The 13,820-nt window shown below is 39.5% G+C and overlaps 1 protein-coding gene across 10 annotated transcripts in view; it reads left to right on the plus strand.

The window, feature by feature from the left end:
• MAGI2 (membrane associated guanylate kinase, WW and PDZ domain containing 2) overlaps positions 1–13,820 on the plus strand; it is a 1,130,869-nt gene that overhangs the window by 726,283 nt on the left and 390,766 nt on the right. For all 10 annotated transcript variants that reach the window (XR_014225193.1, XM_082255142.1, XM_082255141.1 and 7 more), the window contains 2 exons: positions 2,282–2,497; positions 12,129–12,342. Coding sequence is in view for 9 of the 10 variants with exons in the window: in XM_082255142.1 (XP_082111268.1) it covers positions 2,282–2,497; positions 12,129–12,342 (430 nt within the window). In the remaining variant the exon portion in view is untranslated. The remainder of the gene's footprint in view (positions 1–2,281; positions 2,498–12,128; positions 12,343–13,820) is intronic.

A 13,820-nucleotide genomic window follows, 5' to 3' on the forward strand; every position in this document is an offset into this window, starting at 1 on the left:
GCAGGACCCTCCTGAGGGAAGTAGAGCCCATTATGATCTGGGCAGAAAGGAATCTGGTGGCCCTCAGAGCAGCCTATCTACCAGGCAGATTGAACACAGTGGCGGATCATTTATCAAGAGACTTCGAGGACGCCAACGAATGGGCAATACATCCGCACATTTTTCAGCAGATCCTCAGCCTATGGGATCTCCCACAAGTGGATCTATTCGCAACTCCAGAGAACTCCAAGCTCCCGAGTTTCTTCTCACGTCTCCCTTACCCGCAAGCGGAGGAAGTGGATGCTCTGTCCTGCCCATGGCGGTTCACGACAGGCTACGCCTTTCCACCACGTCCCCTAATTCACAGGTTCTTACTGAGATTGACGAGGGAACCAGTACAGATACTGGCAATCCTTCCGTATTGGCCGAAGAGGCCTTGGTTTCCATTGGCCCTACGCATGAGCGTATGCTCCCCGATCAAGATTCCTCCCTTTCCTCACCTACTATCACAGGGGGGGAGGTTCCATCCAAGACCACAGACTCTGAACCTTCGAATATGGCTGTTGAGAGGAGGCGGTTTGAATCCTTAGGATGCTCCCAGCAAGTCATCAATACTCTCCTCAAAGCCAGAAAGCCAGCAACCAATTCCGTATATGCTAAGATCTGGAATAGGTTTGTGTCCTACGCGGAAACAGAAGAATTTGATCCCATCACGCCTTCTGTTTCAAACGTATTGGCCTTCCTTCAGTCTGGCCTAGACAGGGGTCTCGGCTTGAGTACACTTAAAGTTCAGGTGTCAGCGATTTCAGCGGCAACCAGCATCAGATGGGCAGATAATCCGCTGGTAATCACCTTTCTCAGAGGAGTTCTTAAGATTCGTCCTCCAAGTAGAAGTCCCTTTCCTCAGTGGGACCTTCCTCTGATTCTGGAGATGCTGTCCAAACACCCTTTTGTGCCGGTGGAACAAATTTCGCTATGGAACCTGACTTTGAAGACAGTTTTTCTAGTGGCGATCACGTCCGGCAAAAGAATTTCAGACTTGCACTCCCTGGGAATAGGGGAGGAGCATATATCGTTTTTCCCTGACAGGGTGGAGCTACGGCCTCTTCGAGGTTTCACTCCGAAAGTGACTACGCCAGACAACTTAAGTGAACCATGGGCATTACCAGTCTTCTCAGATTCGTGTCAGGAACTAGATGTTCCCAAGATACTAAAAGCCTATCTGGAAATGACAGCAGCCTTCAGGAATTCGGAAAAGCTTTTCGTGATTCCTTGGGGTAAAAACAGAGGAAAGGAAGCCTCAAAAAGGACCTTGGCATCCTGGGTAGTCAAGACCATTCAAAAAGCCTATACTGCACAAAACATGGATGTTCCTTCCAGAGTGAACGCACACTCAACAAGAGCAGTGTCAACTTCATGGGCAACGAGAGCAAACGTCTCATTGGAGACAATATGCAGGGCGGCGTCTTGGTCGTCACAGCACACGTTTCTCAGACACTATAGAGTTGATCCAGGGGCTCTAACGACAGTTGAATTTGGAAGACGAGTTGTTCAAGCAGCAATGTCTTTGTCTAATTAAACTTTATTTTTTGATTAAGCATTATCCCACCCGTGTAAGCTAGTTATTTATCACTAGTATGCTGCCATGGAGGCACCAGGAAAACGGAAAATTGTATCATACTTACCGTAATTTTCCTTTCCTGGTGCCTATCCATGGCAGCATACGATCCCTCCCTCGGTTTTTCCTATTACGGAGAATGATGGGGGGGGGCTATACCTTTTAATTTATGCTATTCACTGATCCTGAAGGTGGAGTCGAGGCGGAGCTCTATCACTAGTATGCTGCCATGGATAGGCACCAGGAAAGGAAAATTACGGTAAGTATGATACAATTTTCCGTTTTTAGATAGGTACATGTAGGTTACTTCTAAACCAGGAAACAAACTAATTTCTTAGTACATTTCACTGCCCATTTAACAAAGTTATAAGCCTGTCATGGGTAACAAAGGAAATTACATGGGAAGTGCAATGCATATGGGGTAAACAACAAAAACCTAAAACAGCTGATCATTTTTTATTTCAATGGATAATCACTGAACGGTAACATGACCAGATGCTAGATTGCTAGTTCCAGACAAGGGCTCTGCATATGAACTGTATATTATATTATTTAGGTCTTGGTTTTACAGTCTGTGTTATGAGGCTACTTTTTGTAGTTATTGATATGCAGATGAAGACAGACCGCTTGTTTTTTACTTATATTTCTTGGCTAATAAACTGTCAATGTTACATATATTTGCAGAAAATTACTACGGCACTCCAAAGCCTCCAGCTGAACCTGCTCCACTTTTATTAAATGCAACAGACCATATATTTCCTGGTGGCATTCCAAGAGTTGAAGGGAAACGCAAGCGCAATAAATCTGTAAGCAACATGGAGAAGACTGGGATTGAACCTCCAGAGGAGGAGGAAGAGGAGAGACCAGTAATAAATGGAAATGGAGTAGCTGTAACACCAGGTCAGTATATTTATATTTTATCATTTAAGTAGACAGCATGGGGTAAAACCACATAAATCAGGATAAAACAGCTAATGGAATATTAAAATCAGGAAAAGGAAAAGGATAATGAATTGCATACTGCTCTATTATACCCACTCTTTTATTTTTCATCCTGGCCTTATTACCATTATGCTTACTAAGCTTACTAATAAACCAATAATATGTCCATTGTTAGCAGCATCCTAATAAAATAACCACTTTTAACCACTTGCCGACCGCAGCAGGACTATTTACTGCGGCGGTCAGCCCCTCACAGGAAAAGCGACGTAGGTCTACGTCGCTAGCCTGTGAGGCTCTAGGGAGTGAGCGCGCGCCCCCCCCCTCCCGCGCATGTGCCCGGCGGACCCGATGTCCGCCGAGCACTCACGATTGTCCATTACAGCGGGAGAAAGGCAGGCGGCTAATGTAAACAAAGCCACCTGTCATTCTTCCCTGTGTAAGAATGGAGATCATACGGTTCTGCTATGTAGGACCGTTGATCTCTGTTCTTACACCTCAAGCCACATCCAATCGCCCCTAGGGACACACTTAACCCCTCCCTCTCAAATAAAGGTAACGCCTTCCCTGCCAGTGTCATTTTTACAGTAACAGTGCATATGTATAGCACTGATTACTGTAGTAATGTCACTGGTAACCCCAAAAGTGTCAAAAATGTCAGTCAAGAGTCCAATCTGTCCGCCGCAATGTCACAGTCCCGCAAAAAAAATTGCAGATCGCTGCCATTACTCGTTAAAAAAAAACAACAACAAAAATGACAAAAATCTTTTCCTTAGTTAGTAAACGCAATAACTTTTGCGCAAACTAATCAAAAATATGCTTTTTGCGATTTTTTTTTACCAAACATATGTAGCATAAAACAAATTGGCCTAAAATGTTAAAAAATTTTGATTTTTAAATTTTTTTTTGGGGAATTTCATATAAAAAATTTTGAAAAATATTGTTATTTTTGCAAAATTGACGCTCTTTTTTTGTTTATAGCGCATGATCAAAAAATCGCACAGGTGATCAAATACCACCAAAAGACAGCTCTGTTAGTGGGGAAAAAAAGGATTTTAAATTCGTTTAGGTACAGCGTCGCACTACTGCGCAATTGTCCGTTAAAGTCACGCAGTGCTGAATCGCAAAATAGGCCCTGGTCAGGAAGGGGGTAAAATCTTCCCGGGGCTTAAGTGGTTAAGAATTCTGCCTGTTGGTTATAATATTCTATATGAATAGAATAAGTATCATGTAATATATCCATTTGCTGTACTAGTGTGGTCAATAGGTAGAACTATACTAGTGATATGTATCATTTTAATGGTAGGCTATATAGTAAAATTTAAATGCTATCTATTGTGATGATACCACCATTTTGTGGGCTGTGCAGTCTCTTGGCTTTGTATATAACATTAACCTCTCTATTGAATTGAAATTAAACCCACAAATGTATGCAATGCCTTGCAAATGTATTTCCTGATCTGTTGCATTACAACCTAGACTCAAAATAGATTTTTTTTTTTTTATGCTTTGTGAAGGTGCAAAATATATATATTTTTTTTTTTATCATGACACAAACAATATTTAAGACAGAAAAACAACAAGGTAGTGACTACTTACACACGGCACTGTATATAGTTATGAAAAAGTTGCTCTGTGAAGTTTAACATTTGATGAGGAGAAGCTGCAGGAAGTGTATTTTTGTAAATAATACCTGCCTCGTGGCAAGTGAGCTGGTCCTCTTTTTGCTGGAATTTTATTATTTTTTTTCCTTTATAATTTTTTTATTTCATTCAAATGTCTTGGAATAGTCTAGTCAAAGCCCAGATCTCAATCCAACTGAAAAAATGCGGGACATGACCTGAAGGTTGCTGTATACCTTTCCAACCCATCTACCTTGAATGAGTTGTAGCAAGTTGAGGCAAGCTGCTGTTCTGGAATACCTAATTGTAGACCACATTACTCTGAACAGGAAACACACAGCACACAGAAAGGGGGTGGTGGCTTCAGTGTGAGCTGTACCTCCCCCAAAGGAGTGCTCATAATTTTGGTTTTAGCTTGGGGTGGAGCCACAACCAGCAAAAACCGAAAAATTGAAGTTATTTTCTTGCACAACCACAACCGTGTATCAGAAAGTGCATACAATTTGGGGGAATTAAAAAATTATTTTAAGATGAAGTTTTTTCTTTAGAGCAGACCTGATAAAGTCTAAAAGCAAATGTTGCATAGATGACCCCATAACATAGCCTCCACAACAAGGGGATGAATAATATTTCACTGTAAAATTTAAATATTTCAAAGAATGTAATCCCTAATCACAAATTGTACTAAACTTTCCAGTTAACCTACCACTAAGCCTACCATTAACTTTATCGGGCGCTGCAAATGTCAAAACTCAAAAGTCTCCAGTAAAAATGTCTCTGGACTTAATTATATTTCTCCGGCTTTATGAAGTGAGACCAGTAGACATCAGGTTCTTGGACATCAGGTTCTTCTGCAAAGAAATATTCCCTTGCCCCACCCTAAAATTGTGGTGCAGGAGGATGCGTAAGTGTGTTGACATGAACTGATTAAACCCCTTACCTCTTTGTTAGAAGAAATATATCTAATTTAAACAACCTTCCAATTTAACAGTTTATTGAAAATACATCAAAATATTCCAAGAGGGTCTTTTTTTTTAATTATTCTGGGTCAGGTCCAATCTAGGGTTGAAACGTGAGAAGAATCTCTTCAAACTGGTGTTTCAGACTGGATCCACTGAATATTCCTGTAAGAAGCCTCTTCCACCAGTTAAGCAGTTAACTTGCAAATTACCCCTTTGCAACATTTCTTTAAGAGGCAGCAGTAGCATGGAAGCTTGGTAATTTCATAGAGGTTCATTTTTTTTTGTTGTGGACTACTTTTTTAGCATCTACCCAACAATGCACCAGAGTGGCATAATTTATGGAGTTGTAAGGGATAACTAATGCAGGTATCCAGCGGTTTGCATCCTCTCTCTGTGCTTGCATGGGTTTCTTCCAGGTACTCCAGTTTCCTCCCACACACCAAAGACATGTTAATAGGTAATTGGCTCCTTTTTAAATTGGCCCTAGTATATGTAAGTCTGAATGTGAGTTAGGGACCTTAGATTGTAAGCTCCTTGAGGGCAGGGACTGATGTGAATAAATATATATGTAAAGCACTGCGAAAGTGATGGCGCTATATAAGTACCTGTAGTAAACGTAAAGCAAATAATAGTAAAGCAAAGGTGAAAAATAAATGTGACAGTGAAGCAAAACCAAAACAACAACCTAACTATAATAAACTATATAAAAAATGGAGGAAAGCTGAAAAAGCAGAGCATGACCAGGACTGGGACTCGGAACAACGGGAGTAGAAATGGGGTTATAGGACACAGGGAACTAGATGCAAGGTAGAGGATAATGCATGAATCAGGATGCAGAAAGCAAGCAGGTACAGTATATGGCTAAACCTAAAGCACTGATAAAAAGTCAAGGGAAGTGTTATATACCTTCCCAGCAGCTAGCATTTAGGTGGGACCTAATTTCTGGAACCTGCTTGCTTCTGAGAAACATCCACTGGTGGCCACCAGAACTGCGCCCTTCAGCTCTGGGAATCACAGTGCCAGGTTGACAGGAGGAGGCAATTAAATTAGGTTATTTGCCTTTTCACAGACCCTGTAATTATTTTAAAACTTTCCATCATTACCTAAACTTCATAAAATATTAGAATATATGAAAAAGAATATGGTAAACAAGAAATTGGGGATGTTTGCTCTGACATTAATGATATGTTGGCATGACATGGTACTATGACATTGATTGATGTGTTCATTCTACCATTGGTGGGGATTATTCAGGCAAATAATTGCCACTAAGTATGACAGGAAATAAAAAAAGAACCTTGTTGTCATAAACATGAATGTTCATAGTTTCCTTGTGAAAGAAAGTAACATTATTAGTTTACGTCTACATACACAGCTGTTTGTGAGTGGATGGTTGAGTGTGTTAAATCAAACTGCTATATTACCCGAGAGTCTGCCTTTTTACCAAAAAAGTAAGGGTGTACCAGGTGTGTACCTATTGAAACTAGAAAGTAACCTGTAAAATAGCCCTGTGTCCTGACTAAGATCAATTAGAAACTGAACTAGACATGTTATATCAGTATAGTGCCCTATGGGCACATCAGGTGACTAGAGATTTTAAATCTAAACTACAGTAGGTGAAAAGAGCGTGACAATTTTGAAAAGATCAGAGTGGTGGGCATTTCTTCATTCCCTGGTTGAAGTTGTATCCTGGAGTCCCTGGATGAGGTTGTAATAAAGGAATGCATCTGGACGTGACTGTACTGCAAACGGAAGTGACGTTCTGAGAGAAGGGAACAATCGGTCGGGTGAGACGCAGCTGACCTAGTTCCCCTTCACTGGGACTCATGTTTGTTAAGTGATACAGACCATTTAAAGCAATTTATAGTTTTGTGACATGAGTTGAATGGGAGAGATTATAATTTTTTTTAAACATTATTGCACTAGTGGTGTTCTCCTTTCTTCTTCTCCTGTATGAGAACTCCTTGGGTATGGCCTACTTGGTTTAAAGACATCCGTGGTTGGATTGACTAATCCTAAGGACATCAAAGCTTATTTGCTGATTATGAGAGGATGAGGCAAATCTATTTGGTGAGTGCACTCCTGATGGGGTAGTGAGGGCACACTTTCACTTGGTGCGGTGTGAAGATTGCATGCTTGGATGGAAGAGGATTTCTATTGAAATACATTAAAGATCACTGCGATTGAAAGTTTACTTTGAATTTTGATATGGACTTTCTTTAAAGTATTTATTTCACATTTCAACACTGGGTGTTTACATATTTGTATTTGCTTTTTTTATGTTCATTTCTTACTCAATTTGCATTTTAGTTTTTATTTAAGTCACTTTATTGGTGTTTAGTACTGGTTTTCTGATTTTGGTGATTATGTTCACCTTGCGCCGCTATTTACCTAATTTTTAGGTTGGATTTATTGATCATTTATTCATTATTGACTATGATAACACTACCATAGCTGATTTTAAATAGTTTACAGAAAATTGACAAATTTGCATATGTAGGCTCATGTCAGATGGGTGCTTCTGTTGATGGCTATATATCTGCAATAGCAGAATCATGGAGGTGTAGCAACCACTTTTCCTTATGTGTATTGCTCCCTCACTGATCCAGAATGCTGCAGAATAGGGATGATCGAACGGTTCGGGTCCACCATCGGTTCGGCCCGAACATTGGGTGTTCGAGGTTCGGCCGAATTTAGAACTTTTTGCCCAAAAAGTTCGGAATTCGGCAACCAGAACCGCCCAAAATGCAATGCTTCAGGAAATGGGCTTTAAAAGCCTGTGATTGGACCAGAACCATTAGCAAAAGCCAATTGAGGGGGCAGGAGAATGCTAGGAATGTGATTGGAGTGACTAGGGGGTCCCTAGACCAATCATTAGTGAATACGCCCCCCCAGTATATAATATTGCCCCCGCCATATTCCTAGCATTGTTATACTGGACATGGAAGAGAGTGGAATGCTGTTCTGTTAATTTTACTTTAAAAGTGTCATTTAGCTATTTTTAGTGTGAGGAAAGGGATATCTAGTGTAGTTAGAGTGCTCCTTTTCACTTTAGTTAGCTTCAAAAATTTAGTTTCTGTAGGGAAAGTGTTAAGTGTCAGGGGACCATAGTGTAGTGTAGGGTTAACTGGCAGTGACTGCTATGGCAGGGTGACAAAGCCCTTCCATAGCAGGGTGACCGCTATAGAGAAATGATCATTTCTCTGAATAGCTTCGGAACTGGAATATGGCTTCTCACCAGCCAAGCATTTTTTATGCTGCAGGGGCTGCCACTGCCAGTGCTTTTTTGAGGACTTGTTTGATGTCAGACATGACATCTGAACATGTGTATAGGGGGTATATATAGACATATATGTCTGAATATATACCCCTAGACATATATAGGTGTGATAGTAGCAGAAATAAATGCTTGCGCTAATGAAATCATTTACAGTGATATATACCCCCTATACACATGTTCAGATGTTTTGCCTGCCTCAAAAGAACCCAAAAAAATGCCAAAAAAACGCTAGCGTCAAAAAAAAAAAAGGCAGAGGTGTGTTTTTGCTGGCATTTTTTGGGGGGTTTTGAAGGCAGGGAAAACATCTGAACTTGTGCACAGTACCACTATACACAAGTTCAGATGTTTTTCCTGACTGCAAAGATCCCAAAAAAATGCCTGGTTCTGGACATGCTACAGAGCTGAAACTTCACAGGTACACCTTTTAGACCCCCCAGACACAAAATCACACAAAAAAAGTTCTTAAAAATTGTCATTTTTGATAAAAAAGCCAATTATTGAAAAAATAAAAAAAAAAGAGATTTTTTGATTTTTACTTTGGATTTAGTATCTGGGGGGGTCTAAAAGGTGTGTATGTGAAGTTTCATCTCTGTAGCATGTCCAGAACCATGAAAAAAAAAAAAGATAATTTTTCAGTAGAACAGGGATGTAGGTCGGGACCCTCCTTTAACTTTAACACCTATATGATCTTTTTTTCTGGTTCTGGACATGCTACAGAGCTGAAACTTCACAGGTACACCATTTAGACCCCCCAGACACAAAATCACACAAAAAAGTTCTTAAAAATTGTCATTTTTGATAAAAAAAGCCAATTATTGAAAAATTTAAAAAAAAAGAGATTTTTTGATTTTTACTTTGGATTTAGAATCTGGGGGGGTCTAAAAGGTGTACATGTGAAGTTTCAGCTCTGTAGCATGTCCAAAACCAGAAAAAAAAAGATCGTTAGTATTAGAAAACTTTCTAACAGGGGGTTTGCTTCGCTCCTGTAACACCTTGCCGGTTTAATAGAAGGCATTTTTTTGGGATCTTTGCAGTCAGGAAAAACATCTGAACTTGTGTATAGTGGTACTGTGCCAGCCAGCAAAAACACACCTGGGCATTTTATTTTTGACGCTAGCGTTTTTTTTGGCATTTTTTGGGGTTCTTTTGAGGCAGGCAAAACATCTGAACATGTGTATAGTGGTATATATACACACATAATTATATGTATATAGACACCTAGACATATATAGGTGTGATAGTAATTGGCTTTTTTATCAAGAACTTTTTTTGTGTGATTTTGTGCCTGGGGGGTCTAAAAGGTGTAGCTGTGAAGTTTCAGCTCTGTAGCATGTCCAGAACCAGAAAAAAAAGGATTGTTTGTATTAGAAAACTTTCTGACAGGGGGTTGGCTCCGCTCCTGTAACACCTTGCCGGTTTAATAGAAGGCATTTTTTTGGGATCTTTGCAGTCAGGAAAAACATCTGAACTTGTGTATAGTGGTATATATACACACATAGATATATTTATATACACACCTAGACATATATAGGTGTGATAGTAGCAGAAATATATTACTGTAAATGATTTCATTAGCGCAAGCATATATTTCTGCTACTATCACACCTATATATGTCTAGGTGTGTATATAAATATATGGATGTGTGTATATACACCACTATACACAAGTTCATATGTTTTGCCTGCCTCAAAAGAACCCCAAAAAATGCCAAAAAAACGCTAGCGTCAAAAAAAAAAAATGCCCAGGTGTGTTTTTGCTGGCATTTTTTGGGGGTTTTTGGAGGCAGGCAAAACATCAGAACTTGTGCACAGTACCACTATACACAAGTTCAGATGTTTTTCCTGACTGCAAAGATCCCAAAAAAAATGCCTTCTATTAAACCGGCAAGGTGTTACAGGAGCGAAGCAAACCCCCTGTCAGAAAGTTTTCTAATACTAACGATTTTTTTTCTGGTTCTGGACATGCTACAGAGCTGAAACTTCACATGTACACCTTTTAGACCCCCCAGATACTAAATCTAAAAAGTAAAAATCAAAAAATCTTTTTTTTTTTTTTTTTTTTAATTTTTCAATAATTGGCTTTTTTATCAAAAATGACAATTTTAAGAACTTTTTTTGTGTGATTTTGTGTCTGGGGGGTCTAAAAGGTGTACCTGTGAAGTTTCAGCTCTGTAGCATGTCCAGAACCAGAAAAAAAGATCATATAGGTGTTAAAGTAAAAGGAGGGTCCCGACCCACATCCCTGTTCTACTGAAAAATTATCTTTTTTTTTTTTCATTTTTTTCATGGTTCTGGACATGCTACAGAGCTGAAACTTCACATGCACACCTTTTAGACCCCCAGATACTAAATCCAAAGTAAAAATCAAAAAATCTCTCTTTTTTTTTTAATTTTTTCAATAATTGGCTTTTTTATCAAAAATGACAATTTTTAAGAACTTGTTTGTGTGATTAATAGTTAATGGGGCATGACCCAGAACCCTAGGCACTTTTTAGGGGCATTTATTGGGTTTTAGGGCTTCAAAATTGTGTTTTTTGATTAACGAAGTTCGGGTCCCATTGATTTCAATGGGGTTCTGAAATCCGAACCGAACTTTTGGAAAATTCGGGTGTTCTGGTCGAACCAAACTTTTCAAAAGTTTGATCATCCTTACTGCAGAACCTTGCTAGTGAGAAAGCAGTGACAGAGTGACACGTTGCTGGTCTGGTCAACAGGAGACAATGCCACAGAAGAAGGGACATGGTCTCTTAGTGACCGTCTTGCTGGCAGGTTGTCACCAGTTGGATATCATTACCCTAATATGATTTAGCAAACATTTTTAGGGCATGTGTAAATAGGTGTTATTTACCTACTTTTTTGACATGTATATGAAACACACGTCAAACGCAGGTTGACAAATGTCCATTCACTACAGTAGTACCGTGTGGATAACCACGCTGAGCTGTGTTAGACCTGCTTTGCTAAATTGTGAATTTCTGAATGCAGCATGTCCTACTGGATATATATTTACATTGCTGGCAAGAAGGTGGAATGCAGTGTTTCCCTTCAAATGCATGTGTTCGAGCTGTGCTGCATACAAATGTCAAAGACTGTCTTTGACTGTGGTGGCCTATGTGCACAAGCCCTATATATATTGAGCATCTCAAGTCTTAAATAAACATACTTTATTGAACTTACGGGGTATGGCAGTGCATATGCTAAGGCAGTGTGTAAAGTACAGTAACACATACTTTAAGATTAAAAGTATAAATTCAAACTAAAGGCCATTTTACTTTGCACAGTGCCAACTTGTCTGCATTAGGAATTGTCAGTATTGCCCAATAGCTACCAATCTGATTATAATCTGCAATGAAAAATGGCAACTGTAGAATAAAATAATGAATCTATATTTTGTCATTTTTTCCTACATAACCCTTAAAAAGAGCATGTATTTACTGTAGATGTAACTGAATCCTAAATTAGGTAATTAACAAAATAATTTTTTACTCATTAAAAAGTGAATGTTAACCAATACCGTTTTGCTTCTTGTATAGCCAGCCATGTAGGTTAAATAGTAATATACACATGTAAAGTTCATATGGCTTCTGCAATGTGTAAGATGACCCTGAATGCATTTAATGTTAAGTGCATCTGATGGCTTGACTGGAGCAGCTTTTCGGTACTTTGAAATGCTCAGAAGCGCATTGGAGGGCAAAGGTGATAAATGTGTATTTCTATGTCTCATGTAGAATCAAGTGAACATGAAGACAAGAGTACAGATGCCTCAGGTGAGATTTCATCCCAGCCTTATACCACCCCATTGTACTGCCAGCCAGACACAGAGTCTAAAGAAAGCTCGGATCTCAAGAAACAACTGAAGCCTGATGACAATGATGAGTTGGGGACCTTGCCTGATAATTGGGAGATGGCGTACACCGAGAAAGGAGAAGTCTACTTTATAGAGTGAGTCTGTTTATTCTGATTTAAGTATAGTTATTTTGTTCGGCACATCACAGCACATAGGAAAAACATAAAATCAAAATCAGTGAATGTCCATGCCATGTTTATGCTAGGAAAATCACTGAACATTTTCAGCATGTTTATCATTTTAATATGTTGAGCTATATGAGTTCTCAGTTGCTGTTTCTATGTCATGGTTCTATTATCTATTTTTTTTTTGTGTGTATAACAAAATATAATGAGAGCTTTTAAATGCCTAGTTCATTCCTTCCATAACAATTTATTGTGTCTTCCTTGGAGCTCTTTTTTTATTATTACATTTCCAAGGTCAATTAGTATGCTCTTAAACTGTTGACATGTTTCTTGCTATTAAACAGACCATGGCAAAGACTCAAATATCCTTTGCCTTGCTTTTGGGCAGGTCATAGTCAGGCTGATTCTTTTTTTGATTAATTAACAATTGACCAGCATTCTTTGAGACAAGCAAGGAAAATCTTAAGAGCTGTTCAGTAAGATGTGTGTTGATCTAGAGCTGTGATGGCAAACCTTGGCACCCTAGATATTATGGAAGCACATTTTCCATGATGCTTGGGGTGCCAAGGTTTGCCATCACTGATCTAGAGTGTCAATTTTTCCATTGTGTTTACTCATAAACACACAGATGAATGATACGTGTGTCAGTGATACCATATTAAGATGCAAGTGCTCTCATCCAGTTGAGGAACAACAAATCTCAGCATGCCCTATAAGTCAGAAAATCATAGTTATTTTACAATTAAGCCTTTGGACTTTCTGGATGGACTGGACCCTCTCCAAGTACCACCCAGCATATTACAACATACTTTTGTTTTAGGTGAAAATGACCTCACAATGAGGTGATTTGAAAGCCCAAGAAAATAAAAAACAGCACTTTTGCTTGCACATGATTGGATGACGGAAGTCAGTAGAGATTCGCCTCATTTACTAAGACGGGGAAAAATTCCCTTGCAAAGTGCAAAATGACCAGTCTAAAATAAATAATGTGTGTTGACCCTTAGACCCGGTCCACACTAGCGCGACTTGTCAGACGACTTGTCAGCCTGACAAGTCGCGCTCCCTCGCAGTCCATTGACTGCTACAGGACCCGTTCTAATAGGAGCGACACAAGTCGCTCCGACTTAGAAAAAGGGTCCTGCACTTCTTCGGGGCGACCTCGGAGCGACTTGCATAGACTTCCATTATGTGAAGTCCATGCAAGTCGCTCCGAAGTCATGGTGCATGGGAATGCACAAGTCGCCCCCGAAGTAGTAAGGAGTCCTGTCACCCCAGTGTGAACCGACTCTTAGTTATTCTCAGACTTACAAAATAAAAATATGCTGTTCACTTTGAAAGGGAAGCTGCACTTTGTAAATTAAATTTCTCCAAAGCTTACTTAATGAGGTGAAGCCCTGCTTACGTCTATCATCCAATCATGTGCAAAAATGCTGTTTTTTTTTATTTGC

This window comes from Pelophylax lessonae (genome assembly GCF_965119305.1).
Source record: "Pelophylax lessonae genome assembly, chromosome: 4".
Taxonomy (NCBI): domain Eukaryota; kingdom Metazoa; phylum Chordata; class Amphibia; order Anura; family Ranidae; genus Pelophylax; species Pelophylax lessonae.